At 52.2% G+C, this 13,558-nt stretch overlaps 3 protein-coding genes across 3 annotated transcripts; 1 reads left to right on the top strand and 2 right to left on the bottom strand.

Moving 5' to 3' along the window:
• Nucleotides 1-218: 218 nt before the first annotated feature.
• GBP2 (g-strand binding protein) lies at nt 219-2,142 on the bottom strand (the record flags this gene model as incomplete). The annotated part of the gene is made up of 9 exons (XM_049254431.1): nt 219-355; nt 418-571; nt 629-1,098; nt 1,152-1,203; nt 1,314-1,436; nt 1,496-1,589; nt 1,653-1,660; nt 1,765-1,817; nt 1,926-2,142. 9 exons carry the CDS (start codon nt 2,140-2,142, stop codon nt 219-221), a joined length of 1,308 nt encoding a protein of 435 aa, XP_049106578.1.
• A 6,274-nt stretch (nt 2,143-8,416) lies between these two features.
• On the top strand, nt 8,417-9,376 carry LOZ57_005399 (uncharacterized protein; the record flags this gene model as incomplete). Its single annotated transcript, XM_049254430.1, has 1 exon — nt 8,417-9,376. One exon carries the CDS (start codon nt 8,417-8,419, stop codon nt 9,374-9,376), a length of 960 nt encoding a protein of 319 aa, XP_049106577.1.
• Nucleotides 9,377-10,090: 714 nt separating this feature from the next.
• On the bottom strand, nt 10,091-12,048 carry LOZ57_005398 (uncharacterized protein; the record flags this gene model as incomplete). Its single annotated transcript, XM_049254429.1, has 7 exons — nt 10,091-10,851; nt 10,911-10,934; nt 10,996-11,373; nt 11,430-11,512; nt 11,570-11,683; nt 11,750-11,820; nt 11,914-12,048. The coding sequence occupies 7 exons, from the start codon at nt 12,046-12,048 to the stop codon at nt 10,091-10,093; spliced, it is 1,566 nt and encodes a 521-aa protein (XP_049106576.1).
• Nucleotides 12,049-13,558: the final 1,510 nt, after the last annotated feature.

The raw sequence follows: 13,558 nt of genomic DNA, 5'->3' as shown, positions 1-13,558 counted from the left end.
GACAGTTGACTTCGAGGAAATTATGAATTAATGAAAATGAAGCAGACTATCGGCTTCAAGCTTCAAGAACAATAAGGTCACACAGATATGAGCGCGATGTTACAAATGGCTCACGCAGCTAAAAGAATCGGTCATCAACGCCGTTTGATATGCCCTCGCGTAGAACATTGAGTAATCGTCGCCCAGATCAAATTCACACGAGTCCGTCAAATCGAGAATCACATGATTTGGTCTTGAGTAATGCCGGTTGGCTGTTCTGCGCTAACTTCCATAGCATCGCTGGACCCGCCGTTCATGTACTTGACGAATGTCAAGCCCAGGGGACGACCTCCATATTGGTATCCCGTGAATTTGCCTAAAGGAATTTGTCAATCTGCCGATATCCAGCCAAGCGAAATCAAAGGGAGGGAGGCATACTGATGGCGGTTTCTGCATTTTCAATGGTATCAAACTGGACTACGCCCGTTCCACGTGATCTACCATTTGGTTCATACTGAATTTCAGCACGTTCGACTTTGCCGATTGTCGAGAACAACTCAACCAAATCTTCGTTGCAGGTAGACCAGGGCAGCTGTGTATGGCTCGTTAGTCAATATTTCCGTGGAATGGCAAAGAGTGGGGAACATACATTGCGGACGTAGATGACAGCACTTCGTTCCCCACCGTAGGTTGCAAAATCAGTGAACGGGTTTGGCGGGATGGAAGCATTGTTGTTCTCAAAGTTGCCTCCTCCACCGCTGAAGTTACTTCCAAACCCACCACCACCTCTACCACCACCGTAGCCACCAAAGCCGCCGCGTCCGGCAAATCCGCCTCGACCACCGCCGAAACCACCACGGCCGCCGAAGCCGCCAAATCCACCGCGGCCTCCATACCCTCCAGGGGCGGAGCTAGCAAAGCGATCTTCACGTACCTCCAAATTGCGACCATGCCAATCGTAGCCATTGAACTGCTGAATGGCATTTCGGGCGTCTTCTACATTCTCAAAGGCAACTATTCCAGAACCTTTGGGACGGCCATTCGGGTCAAGGTGCACGTCAGCACGGACGACATTGCCTTGTTGTGCTGTTGAGATCAGTACGTTAATACCACCTGTTTCTAGTATATGAAGATAAAGCCACTAAAAATGGAGATAGGGGAGTTGAACTTACTGGCTTGGCGGAAAAGATCCTTCAAATCCTGCCAGCCAACATTAAACGGAAGCTAGATATTCAAGTCAATATCCACAATCGCGATGATCGAGTCTGAGCCCGTAAGAAGGACAAGAAAGCAAGGGGACAAAAAATCAGAATGGTAGAGGATGGGCTACAAACGTTAGCGACGTAGATCTGACGACTTCCCATTGAACCGCCGTGGCCGCCACCAAAGCCGCCACGGCCGGCGCCCGCCGCATCTCGAGAAGGGGGACCGGTAAATCGGGGTTCTGCCTCACGGTCCTATACCATAACACGAAACAAGTTAAACGATGTTCAATATTCTAGTAGGTGGTTCATACCTCGCGAACATAGACAAGTCTGCCCATCAAGTTCTGATTGCTCAACGTTGCAACAGCGGTCTGAGCTTGTTCCCTCGAGGCGTATTCCACAATCCTGGGAAATGGATGTTAGCTTCAAAAGTACCCAGATTAAAGAGAGATAGGTGGCAAGACTTACCCGCAGCCCTACATCATTCAAAAGACCAAAGCCCCAACCCGTCAACCCAACAATCCATCAAAATGACCAAAGAAAACCAGAAGACCAGTCATAACTACGCATTGACGCCCACCTTCGACATTCCATTCGGAAGTAGTAAGACATCGGCAAAGAGAACCTCTCCAGCTAGAAATAACAGCGACACAAGTCGTAAGAGTCAGCCTCGTTCCTCCAGCCCTACGGTACGACATGCGTCCCATTGGCAACGAAATTCTTCCATGGCGTCCAGCTCACCCTGTCTCATAAAATCTTTTAAATGATGCCACTTGACATCGTATGACAAGTTCCCAACATAGACACGGCGGTCCTGCTGAGAAGATTCGCGAACAGCTTGCATCATCTGCTCTTTAGCAAAGGCACGATCCTCGAACGAACGAGCTGGGGCACCACCGCCTCGCCCTCCCAATCCAGATCCCGAATAGCCACCGGAAGCACCAGCTGTGCCACTCATAGGTGATCTGGATCGCCGCTCAGTACGACGGTATTCTTCGCGACTGCGGGAACGACTGCGAGGTGAATAGGAACGGCGACTGCGGCGAGGACTACGAGATCGTCGACGTGGAGAACGAGATCTCTCACGCTGATGAGAGTTAGTACAAATAGATGGGGTGGGTGTAAAACAACGGGGGAAGTGCACGAGGCCGAGAAGGGAACGGCGCTAGAGACTGCCCGGCCAGCAAACGCTAACTAGACATCACGATAGAAAAGCCAGACACGGCAGCCATGTCAGGTCGTGTCAGGCTGAAAGTTCAATTTGCAAAGGCGGTGAATCGGCTCCATGATCACACGTGAAGCAATAAAGAAGCGGGGCGCAAAATTACAAGGACAGAGGGGAGCCAAAATAGTACGGTAGCGGGCGAGGGGAAGTAGAGCTTGTCTATGGACATTGGCAGGCAACGGAGTTGTCTTAGGGCGGAGTGGCATCTAAGACAACTCCAAGAACAACGAAGGTCCTTATTCCGCTCAGGCCGCAGCCGAGACAACCAGCGTCACCAACACGCACGTTTGCTTTGTGCTCCGAAGTCGCTATTTTGCAAAGCTTGATTGATCGTTGAAGTAGATGAGCTCCAAAAAAAATAACAATAAAAATAAAATAACAAATGAAAATCAAGCAAACCAAAATAAATGTAAAGTTGGCTCGGTCATGGCTGGAGACTTACTTGATGGGGGCGGTAGACGTCAGCTACACCTAATAAAAAGCGCAAGCGGTAAGCCAGGCGTCAGTCTAAACGAAACCAATGGTGGTGGAAGCAAAGAAGGGTGGGAATTGGGAATTGAAAATCGAAGGTGGGCAGAAGTAAGGAGGAAGTAAGCAGAAAGTCAGAAAGCAACGACGGAAGCGGGCGGGTGGAGAGCGCGAGATGCGACAGGATGGGCGTGACGGTAGCAGCCCGTTCAGCAATAATTATGCTTGGAGAAAGCCCCGGGAGGCCAAGCACAAGGGGTTTCTGATTAGGCAATGGATCGTAGGGCGCTGGGAGGGCGGGCGGAAAAGAAATACCACAGGACGTGCACGGGAGGGGCGAGGAGCAGCAGCTATAGCAGAGAATGTTTCACTCGCAGGGTGGGAGGCCAAAGGATTTTGAGACCAGCGGGCGCGAGCACACACGCACACGCACACAGACGGACACACAACGGCGCCAGGGCGCGCGCGAGGACGGCGGCAGCAGCAGCAGCAGCACACACAAGATAGCCTAGCTCACTCTTGCAGACAACACAACGCGGCAGCCACGCGGGTGCAGGCAAGGCAGACGAGGACGGGAGGGATGGGGGAGGGGGGGTAGGGAGGGAGCAAGGAAGCAGAAAACACACGCACCCATGGTTTTTTAGGTTGCAGACGAGAGGTGAAACGGGCGGCTATCAAGGTGAAGTGGGTTCGGCGCTGGTGCGAGTGGCAGCGCGTGCTGAAGGGGGGGACGTTTTTCGCGGATTGCAGGCCAGTGCAGAACCGGCGAGCGGAATGGGTGACGGGCGCTGGGTGGCCGGCGAGGAGCAGAGCAGCGGCTGTAATTGGCCGGCCGGGCGATAATTGCAATGAGCACAGAGCAGGGATGGCACGTCGGGGGGTGTGTGTGTGTGTGTGTTGCGAGAGTGGGTGTGGGTGTGCGGACGGAGTAGTGGGCGACGAGCGCGACGGAGCACACCCGGGCGAGGCGAGGCGACGCGAGGTTGACTGAGCCGGGGCGAACGGGCAGAGGGCAGTAGTAGCCGGCGACGAGACAGCAGGCGAACGCAGAGACGAGCAAGAAGAGGTCGCGAGCCAGCAGACAGACAGCGCGAGCGAGGGTGGTCGAGCGAGAAACGTCGTTCGTCGTTCGTCGTCGTTGTTGGGCGGGCGAGCGAAAAGACGAGGACTGGCCGGCCGAATCGGGCTAGCGTGCGGCTGACGGCACGGGCGTTACCGTACGGCCGTGACGGTACGGTAACGAACCATCGCGAAGAGCCGCGCGCTGGAACAACGGCGATGCGAACTGGCCACGCTGCATGGGCGCTGCGCGGGTGGGCACACGCCGGGCCTGGCCGTCTGGGCGACCTGCTGCCCGCGCAGGCTGTGGGTTCGGCGGGCAGCGAAGCACCGCCGTCCCGCCGGCGTCCACAACCTCATATGTCGGACCACCGATCTTGGCTCTTCGCAGCTCGCATCATCATCATAATACATGCGCATGCAGACTGCTGGACGGGCCGTCCACCCCTCCTCCGCCTTTTTCTTGGGATCGCTGCCTAGTCTTCTGCTTTGGGGGCGACGAGAGACACGCCCGGCAAAGCTTCGGCGTGGAGTTTCTTTCCACGACGTGCCCCGCGTGCACCGTATATCCGGCCGTGTTTCTGCATATCAGCTAACGGCGACCACGGCAGCCCGTCTAGTTACTCACGAACTACGGAGTAACTACTCCGTACTCCCGTCGCAGCACCGCAGCGGGCGTTCAACCCACCTGCCACCCCCCTGGTCGTGAAGAAGGCCAGCCCGGGAGCCATGGGCCTGCTCACCACACTCGAGCGCCAATCACCCCACGCGCCCGCCAGCCAAAGAGCGGTAACGAGCCATCATGGCGTCCCCCTTCGTGTTCGGATCGAGAACGCTCGCTCGTCGACGAGCCCGCTCGTGTCGGTGCTGCAGCCGGCTGTGGGCGGCGGGCATGGGATCACAACCATAGCTTGGCGCGTTCGTAGCTGTGCAAGACGTCGTCTCTCCCGCCTCGCTTCAGTAGCTGCTGCATTTTGCTATGGGTACGGCGTGTTCGGAGCACGAACAGACCCGGACTGCCTCTTGCAAGGCAGGATAAGAGCCTGGCTTCTCTGCAGCCCAAGATCTGGTGGCCTTTGTGGAGCGTGTGTTCTAGTTGAGCCTGCAACTGCCTCTAGGCATCTCTATTCGCAGCTGAAATTTCAATTGCTGTTCTATTATTTCTGCTCCCGCCCACTAGTCGTTCAAAGGTCCCGGCTTTGGCTTTCATGCTGGCTATATCCATGGCTCTTAGTACGGAGTAGTGGTTCAGCCCCCGCCTGTTCTACCGCACACCCTTTTTCTCATTTGATGAAAAACCACCTGGTGTAACGAGGCAAACCCCCAGGACCGGGGTTTGGACTGCATGTCGTTGCACACCCGTTTCGCGACTTGGGCGCTAAGCGGGATGATTATTGAATCCCACAGCGTGCTCAAAAACGAGTCTCCTTCCACTCGCACGACCCTCATGATGATCGTCATTTGGCGAGTTGTTTGCACGCACTGAAAATCCATCTCAACAAAGAAGCTGCTGAGGCTATGATCCGCTCTGGAGCCCCCTGTGCAGGCGGTGGGCACCGCCGGATACAGAACAGATAAAAATACTGACTTTTCTTCACGTAGCACACTCGTTCTGCAAATAAAAAGTAAAAAAAGAGACAATTTACCGAAGCTCACCACCCACGTTCCGATCTCCTGGTTCGGTAGAGAGTGGTGTTTCGTGCGCAAAGCCCAAATGCAAAGACCGGGTTCCTAGGGCTCTTGGCCTGCATTTCTGCTCTCTGGGAAGCCGTTTCTCATTTTCGGAATTTGAACTGCTTGAAGGGTCTAGATCTACTCAATCACACCCCATCCCATGTGCTTGAAGGAAAAAGAAAAGCTCCGTCGGGTTTGAAAGCCGTGCCATGACTTGCGCGGATCTTTCCTCCGCTCCCAGTCCAAGGCGCTCTGCCTCCTGGGCTGTGAAGAAGCAAAATAGCCCCAGGGGCACGCATACGAGAAGATGTCCTGATCGGTCCAAGGCAAGGCCTGATCCGCTGCTTGGCGCCGTGAGCGTCGGCAATCTGGATCAGGACAACAGCAAGATTGCTGTTTCGACCACCCACCTCGCCGTCCAGCCTCCCTCTCGACGGCTCCTCCAGGGCTTTTCCCAGCCGTCTTCCCTGCCACACTTGCCTGATTTGTCAGCGCACATGCACTAGCTTGCGGTCTGCGGCTGTCTGATTGGTGTTGGAGGGATGTCGGGGATTCCGTTCCGCGAGTCGATTCGAAGCTTTGAATGGAACCCTTATTTGAACGCATTATCGAACCAACTAACAAGCTACAGAGTACTAAAATCGCCTCCTAGGCCACATCATAACACACAGGAATCAAAGCACGGATGCTGCTCGACGTTTGCGATCAAGGGAAGCTGGTATTCGATATCTTAGCCTTTCATTCTGTGTAGATATGTCCTCTGTACCAGTCCGCTATTACCCAGGCTTAGAGTGCTGACTACATTGGCCTGCCTCCGTTCAACTCCTAGTGGGTTCTTTCAATCGTTTTTTAGAGAACCCTTTGTATAGCGACTGTTCTAATATTTAAAAGCTATTTATATGTTTATATTCCCTACCTAGATACCAAACCGACACCTAATAGCCTTTACAGCACCCCAAAAATGCGGTGTTAGAATGGCAAGGAGCCTCGACTTCCGAGTATCGCCTCTCTCAGTCGAAAAAAACAAGCAGGTTTCTGCACAGTTCTCCCCACAAACTAAAGCAATCAACTACCCGCTAGTCTATTCAGTGGAACGATGCTGCGAACTTCCAGGATATTCTTGAACCTCTCGGACTTTTACTGTTTCCTTCAAACGCCGACATTGTACGCGGAAGCTACATCAAACAAGAGATACGGGGCGACAATCCATACTTCTTAAGGCCACTTCGGCGAGATGGCCGCAGGATACTAATGCAGCAACATGACCGTGATAAATCCGTCTTGGTATCCCGTGCTACCGCCGTCGAATCCTCTTACATCAGGCCATGGAGCCCAGGTGTACCCACTTCCTTAGGGTGTTGCGTGACTCCGCATAAATCTTCTACACCCGAGGATCTTTGGAATTAGGTTGTCACAATGTCTACATGCAACTACCCTGCTGGAATCGACTACGTTGCAGATGCCATGAGGATCTGCTTGGAACGATAGTATTGAAGACTGGTCTAGGATTGCAACTCTTGAACCATCCAGCATATCCTTTCGAATTGGGCCTTGGAAACAAGCGGGATTCGGATCTCCCCGGCCTAGGTCCGTATATGTATATCAAACCGGCGGATACAAAGTCTATCCTCCGCTCTTCCTCTGTTGACTCATGCTCCCGCACCCTAGCACGCACGGAGCATTCGTGCAGAAACCTGGTTTGGCCGGGCAGGCTTCTAGGCGACAACAACAACTACATAGCTGTCACAGCCGCCCTAAAACGACTGCCCTGTTTTGGAGTCAGCCAAAGTCCAGGGCCAAGCACTCTGACAGGCTCCATTGTTGCTGCCAGCAGCAAAACTCCCATTCACCGCCCCTGCCGCTGTCGTTCGCAAACAGGGCTTAAGGGCCAGGGATACTGTGGGGGAGCGCGATAAGCTTAAACCTGCATCGTGGCCGCCGTTTGGTGCTAATAACCTAAGCGAGGCTGGCATGGCAGGTCGCCAAAAAGCCAAGAGTAGTTAGTTAGTTAGAGATGACTTGCAGGCGACGAGCAGCCTCGAGATCCGAGACTCTCGCCTTGTCGAGTCGTGATGTCAGCGCTGCGAGAGGAGCTACCGCACTGCAATTGCCTGTTAGCTAGCTAGATAGATCGCGACGTGCTTTGTCTTACGATGGATTCAATAATGTCTTTTTTTTCTCGTCCATCCCCTCTCTTCTTTTGCCATCGCCCCTCGCTCGCGCGCGCCGCCCTTGGCCCCGCTGGCCGTTGGGCTGGCCGTAGACTAAGCAACTCGCTAGGCGGCGCCATAGCCGGCCTTGCCTCGCCGCCGCGGCAGCGAGAGTTGGTTCAGGCAATCCCACCCGAGGAGTTTCGATGCCAATTGTCTCACAACCGTGCAATGCTGGACCGCAGGAACGCACAGCGGCCTTGGTCGAGCTCCATGGCTCAAGAGCCAGCTAGTTAACTTGTAACTAACTAGCTACCTAGTCCCTTGTCCGTCGCCGCGGCTCACCGTGCGCGCGCAGAAACGCACTCAATTCCTTGCTTAGTGACCTTCCTGTTTGGGATGCTGTTGGATGTCTGCAGCATTAAATATCGGCGTCACGGCCGGTGTGAGGGCACCTCTGGCGGTGCTCTTCTATTCCGTTTCTTGTCGTCTGTGTGTTGGAATATTCCTTTGTCGGAGCTATGAGCGGGGACTGACGTGCAGCCTTTCTGGTCTGATTTGCTTCTCTCCTATCTCGTTCTGTGTATCAAAGACTACTTCCATCAAGGGCATACCTACGCGGGCTGAACGACTGCCAGCCGACCAGCCGTGCCACCATGGGTTTATCCTGCGGCAAAACCATTCACCGGCACCAACAGCATCTAAAGTGGTCAAAGCACATCCCCCCCGTTACCACAGTCAATTCCGGCGAGACGCTCACCTTCGATGTGCTTGACGGGAGCAACGGCCAGATCACTAAGTCGTCGACGGTGGATGTGCTTGATGGCTTTGATGTCAACCTAGCCGACCCTGCCTTTGGTCCCATATATATCAACGATGCCAACCCTGGAGACGTCCTGAAAGTGGAAGTTCTGGAGCTAGAGCTAGCTGACTGGGGGTGGACCGCAATCATGCCTGACTTTGGTCTTCTACAAGACGAATATAAGAGCCCAGTCCTCAAGCTCTGGAGTATTGATTCCAGTTTACCCTATGTGAAGTTTAAAGACGGAATACATATCCGAAAAAGACCGTTCTTAGGAGTGATGGGCGTAGCACCCGGAGAAGAGGGGGAGTTTCCTATGATCCCTCCCTTGGAAACAGGTGGCAATATGGATTGCCGCTACTTGACTATGGGGTCAACCCTATACCTCCCCATCCGAACTCCAGGGGCCTTATTCAGCTGTGGTGACGGGCACACGACGCAAGGCGATGGGGAAGTTTGCGGCACCGCTATTGAGACACCCCTGACTGCTACCCTTAGGCTTACTGTCTGCAAGAACCAGCCGTGGGTGACCGCACCACAGTTCCAGACAGCGCCGCTCAACGTCCTTGTGAGTCAACAGGAGATTGACGAAGACAAAGGTGAATACGCCGCGATGGGCATCGATTCGGATCTGCACGAAGCAACAAAAAAGGCTACACGTAACCTGGTTGCGTGGCTAGTCTCAACAAAGGGCCTTACACGTGAAGAAGCGTACATGCTGGCTAGTGTGGCCGGGAGTTTGAAGATGCTTGAGGTGGTGGATATGCCGAATTATGCAGTGGCTATGAGCATATCTCTGAATATCTTTGTCTGAGAGAACTTCACACTCCGGGGCTTTTATTCAAAGAACCGATTCCTTTTAAAATTGTACCGGTTTTACCAACTGTACATGATGATTTTATACGTAATGCCCTGATGTCATAACAGCAAGAAACCTTTGAAACCAATTAGCTACGGATAATCGATTTTGTTTCCTTACCTCATCTGTGTTATCTTGAAGCGTGATTTTCGCAGCAAATGTTACATTAGAACACTGGGTCCAGGATGCTAGGTGTTTTGTCCCCCAAACCATGTCACCGTTTCTGATGAAATTACTACTACAGGGAATAAGAACTGAACAGCACTTTGCACAGCAACCAAGAATATTCCTATTTATCCCCCAGCCGCCCAGAAATCTAGTATGGCTGGACATTCATTGTAATGGAATTCCATAAGCCGTCTGCTTTCGCCTGCTGCACGATCCATGGAGAAGCTTCTTTAGAGAGAGCGCTGTTTCCGCCTAAGCTGTCATAGACAAGTCAACCAAATAAACTTAAATAACTCCAGTATGATACCAGAAGCTCTCGAATATTCTTTTCTAGAAGAGAAGCGATATGTAGTTTCGGGAGCTTGACTCATGCAAAAGTGAGGGGTGCGCATTGATCACGCATGTAGACTGAATGACATCGAATATACTTTTACATTTATTGAAGAAAATGCTCCCGGGAAAAGCACAAGATGATAAACAACGAGCATATCTGATAACCATTCATTGCGCCTTTTCAACATATGCAACCGGGCCCTCGTAGACTTTTCTACCATGCAAAATGTATTGAATAACAGCAAAAATAATCACCACACCCCAGACTAAAATCGACCAGTTCATTGTCATCGGGGTGACATTGCTTTGGTTAGGAAAAAATGTGAAAATGATGGCGAAGCACATATAAAAGAAAGAGAAAATGTTGATCGGCATGCCGAATTTGCCGAGACTAAATCGTGCTCGCGGTAGGGGCTCGGGGCGCAAACGACGGGTGATAAAGGTCCCAACGCAGACTATGTAGGAGAGATAGAGGGATCCGACGGTGAGAGAGGCGATGGCGTTAAAGGCTTCTGTGGAGCCAATGTTAATCAGGGATAAGAGAAGTGTAATGACAGTTGTGAAAAGGACGGCATTGACTGGGATCTTTGATTTGGGGTTGACATTGGCGAACCATCGAGAAAATGGAAGAGCGTTGTCACGGGCGAAGGCAAATGTCTGCCGAGAGCATGTTGCTAGAATACTGATTGCGCTGCACACTTCGAGAACAAGGATAAGCGAGGCTAGGGCGGTGGCGCCACGCTCACTTCCAAGGGCATTCGTGTATGCAGAAACAAATGAAAACCCGCTTCTGGGTTCGAGTACAGTAGCAATATCGCCCATCGTAAAGAGATAGGTGATGAGAATAAGGAAACCGAGGGTGCCGTTGATGAGGGCTGTCGCAACCATACACCAGGGAACAATCCTTGAGGCATCTTTAATTTCCTCGGCTACAAACAGGTCAGCTACTGTCATCGTAGTACTGGGATGTCATATGATATGGGCTTACCGATATGGGTGGCACCATCGGGACCTGCGTGTTACAATAAGAGTTAGAAAACAGTATTCCTGTCCGTGGAATAGATTCAACGCACCCAAAAATGAGAAGATAGGCGTGATTTGACCAACAAGAACGGCCAACCCTAAACTTGGCCATCCAGCAGAATTGGTAAATTCAGTGAAAACCGTTTTTGGATCCGCTTTCTCGCCCATTACCCAAAGAGGAATCATCGTGGCAAAAAAGCCGCAGATATGAAGGATGAGAATCAGGCCTTCTAAACTTGGCAGCTGACCAGCGGCGTATGTGTTGATAAATGTGGCAAATAGCGCGATGGCGAAGGTAAGAAGAGTGCCATGCCATCTTTCGTAGGTGTAAGATGGCTCATTAAGAACGAGAAAGCCCTGGATCAAAGTTCCACACAGAAATGAGATACTAGCAAAGCCTCCTTGCCACCCTAATACCGAAAGCCATCCTGCAAATTTTGTCAGAGAACCTTTTTAGTTATTGATTGACTGGCGTTCTCCATACCTGTCATATAGCTCAAGAACTTTTGATATTTTGGGTTCGAGTACTCGCTAACCCAGTGATATTGGCCACCAGAGGTAGGAGACCTGTAGAAATTGATTAGACGTAATGAATAGGTATTTAATCACAGTAAAAGCACAAACATTGAAGCAATCTCGGCCATCGATATCACAGACGCAAAGAAGCCAACGAATGTCGCGATATAGATGTATATCATAGCGGCCTTGCCGCCATTGACCAGACCCAGGTTCGATGTACTAGTCCAGTCCGTTAGCATTGTGTGTGACTTTGCCATCCTAGTAGTTTCTTCGCAGGGAACCCACAGCAAAATTGATTCCCAAGTTGCCATCAAGGTACAGGTAAATCCAAGAGTGGAGAGGAATCGAAAATTCCTCTGGTAGCACCGTCAGCTTATCATCTGCCACCTCCTTGGCCGCTCGTGTTGTTTCAAAACATCACCACACCCCAAGTGTTTTGGCTGACGTACCTTGAATTGCTGGGGCTTCCCCAGACGTGCCATGTCATTCTGGTCATTTTGAGTCGCATCATCGGCTGTGCTTAGGCTCACATGGATGTGGCCATCTTTGGAGTTGCCTCGTCGTTCAACAACGGTGTCGCTCATTGTTTTGCCGGAAGGGCCCTCTAAATATAGAGAAGACGCTCAACGGCCCGCAAAGTATGAGGCAAATGTAAGGATACGAAGTGGAAGCTTATTGGTATGTTTCCAATTGATCTCATTCATCAATGTCGTTACAATGATATCAAAAGGCCGGATTTCACTAGCTTGGCTGGTGTGGAAAGTGGCCGGAGGAGCTTGTGAAAATATTCAGAATAGTTGTTGCGCGAACTCTGGTGGTTTTAAGAGCTTCTAATAAGACTGGGGCAAGGGCTTTCAACTCATGGCTCGGCTTTCAGGATCACTCCCGGAAAGACAGCAAGTCATTGAAACAAAGCAGCTAAGAAGGGAATACTCGATCTTATGGGCGGCATAAAATGTGGTTCTTTCACGGAAAGGAGGAGATGCAGCGTCGGCAAATCCGGTTTGCTGTGTGGCTGCGAAAGGGCGTTCGGAAAAAGGATGATTTTGTCGCTACTGGGGGGCTAGTCGACTTACCCGCTCGCAAGGGTACGGGCCGATCAGCTCCACAGATGTATCCTCGAGCGCGATGGAAGCCGCCAAAGCACCCAGGTCGTATGGCGGAGAGGGTTGGGAGCTGATATCTTTTGTCATCAGTGGCGGACTAGCCCCTGGAATCGGCTGCCGCAGATGAAACCCTCTCGAAATCGGCCACCACAAGCACCTGGTCGACTGCCTCAAGGGGGAAAGGAAAGTGGCTTGCAGGGGGTAAACCTAGCATTAATTGCCCCCGATAAGAATGGTTTTAGTCGACCGCCTTTAGCTAGGCCGGCATTGCTGGTTGGCGGTACAGTTTGATTATTGACTCCCGAGTTAAAACGACCCAGAGGCTTGGGAAATGAACAGTCGGACCCTTGAAGTGAGGGCCAACGCACACCACCGTTCAAGTGTAACTGTCACAGTAACTCCCTGCGTGGCTCTGGTCTAGATTGCAATACTCCGTATATGGAAGAAAGACGGATATTCTGGATGTTTTCTCTGCGCGTGGCGAGCGGCCAATCAACGCGCACAGCCGGCTCCGAAGCGGGCCGGAGCAAGGTTGGTCCTGGCCGGCGCCGGAATTAGTCAGCACTTCGTTCTTCCCAGCCAATCAGCCGCCGCTTGGCATGCAGTGAGCTACTGAGTCAGAAGAAGGCTAGCGCCGGCCATCGCGCACCATTATTCCTCGCCGACAGCACGGGAGTGCCAGGGCCATGACGGCCGCAATACCAGAGCAGGCTCCGTAAGTTCAAACCCAACAGTATTGGCTGCTGGCTTCCTTACTTATTGTCTATGAGCGCAGTAAATCCAATGCCTCTTGCGGCTGATAAAACTGGTCTTGTTTGATCCGCTCGTATTTGGGTTTCGCCGTGGACTCAAGTTGCATCGTGTACTCCGTACGCCACTTTATTATGTGCATTTGCGTTCAAATACCATGTGTGTGATGGGCGAAGGTGGGGGCGGGCGGCGCACCCACCGGCGATAGTCACCGCTATCCCTGCAAAGCTTTGGTGTC

This window comes from Ophidiomyces ophidiicola (assembly GCF_022830035.1).
Source record: "Ophidiomyces ophidiicola strain CBS 122913 chromosome Unknown scaffold_27, whole genome shotgun sequence".
In the NCBI taxonomy this organism is placed as follows: domain Eukaryota; kingdom Fungi; phylum Ascomycota; class Eurotiomycetes; order Onygenales; family Onygenaceae; genus Ophidiomyces; species Ophidiomyces ophidiicola.
This window is presented reverse-complemented; position numbering and strand designations above follow the sequence as displayed.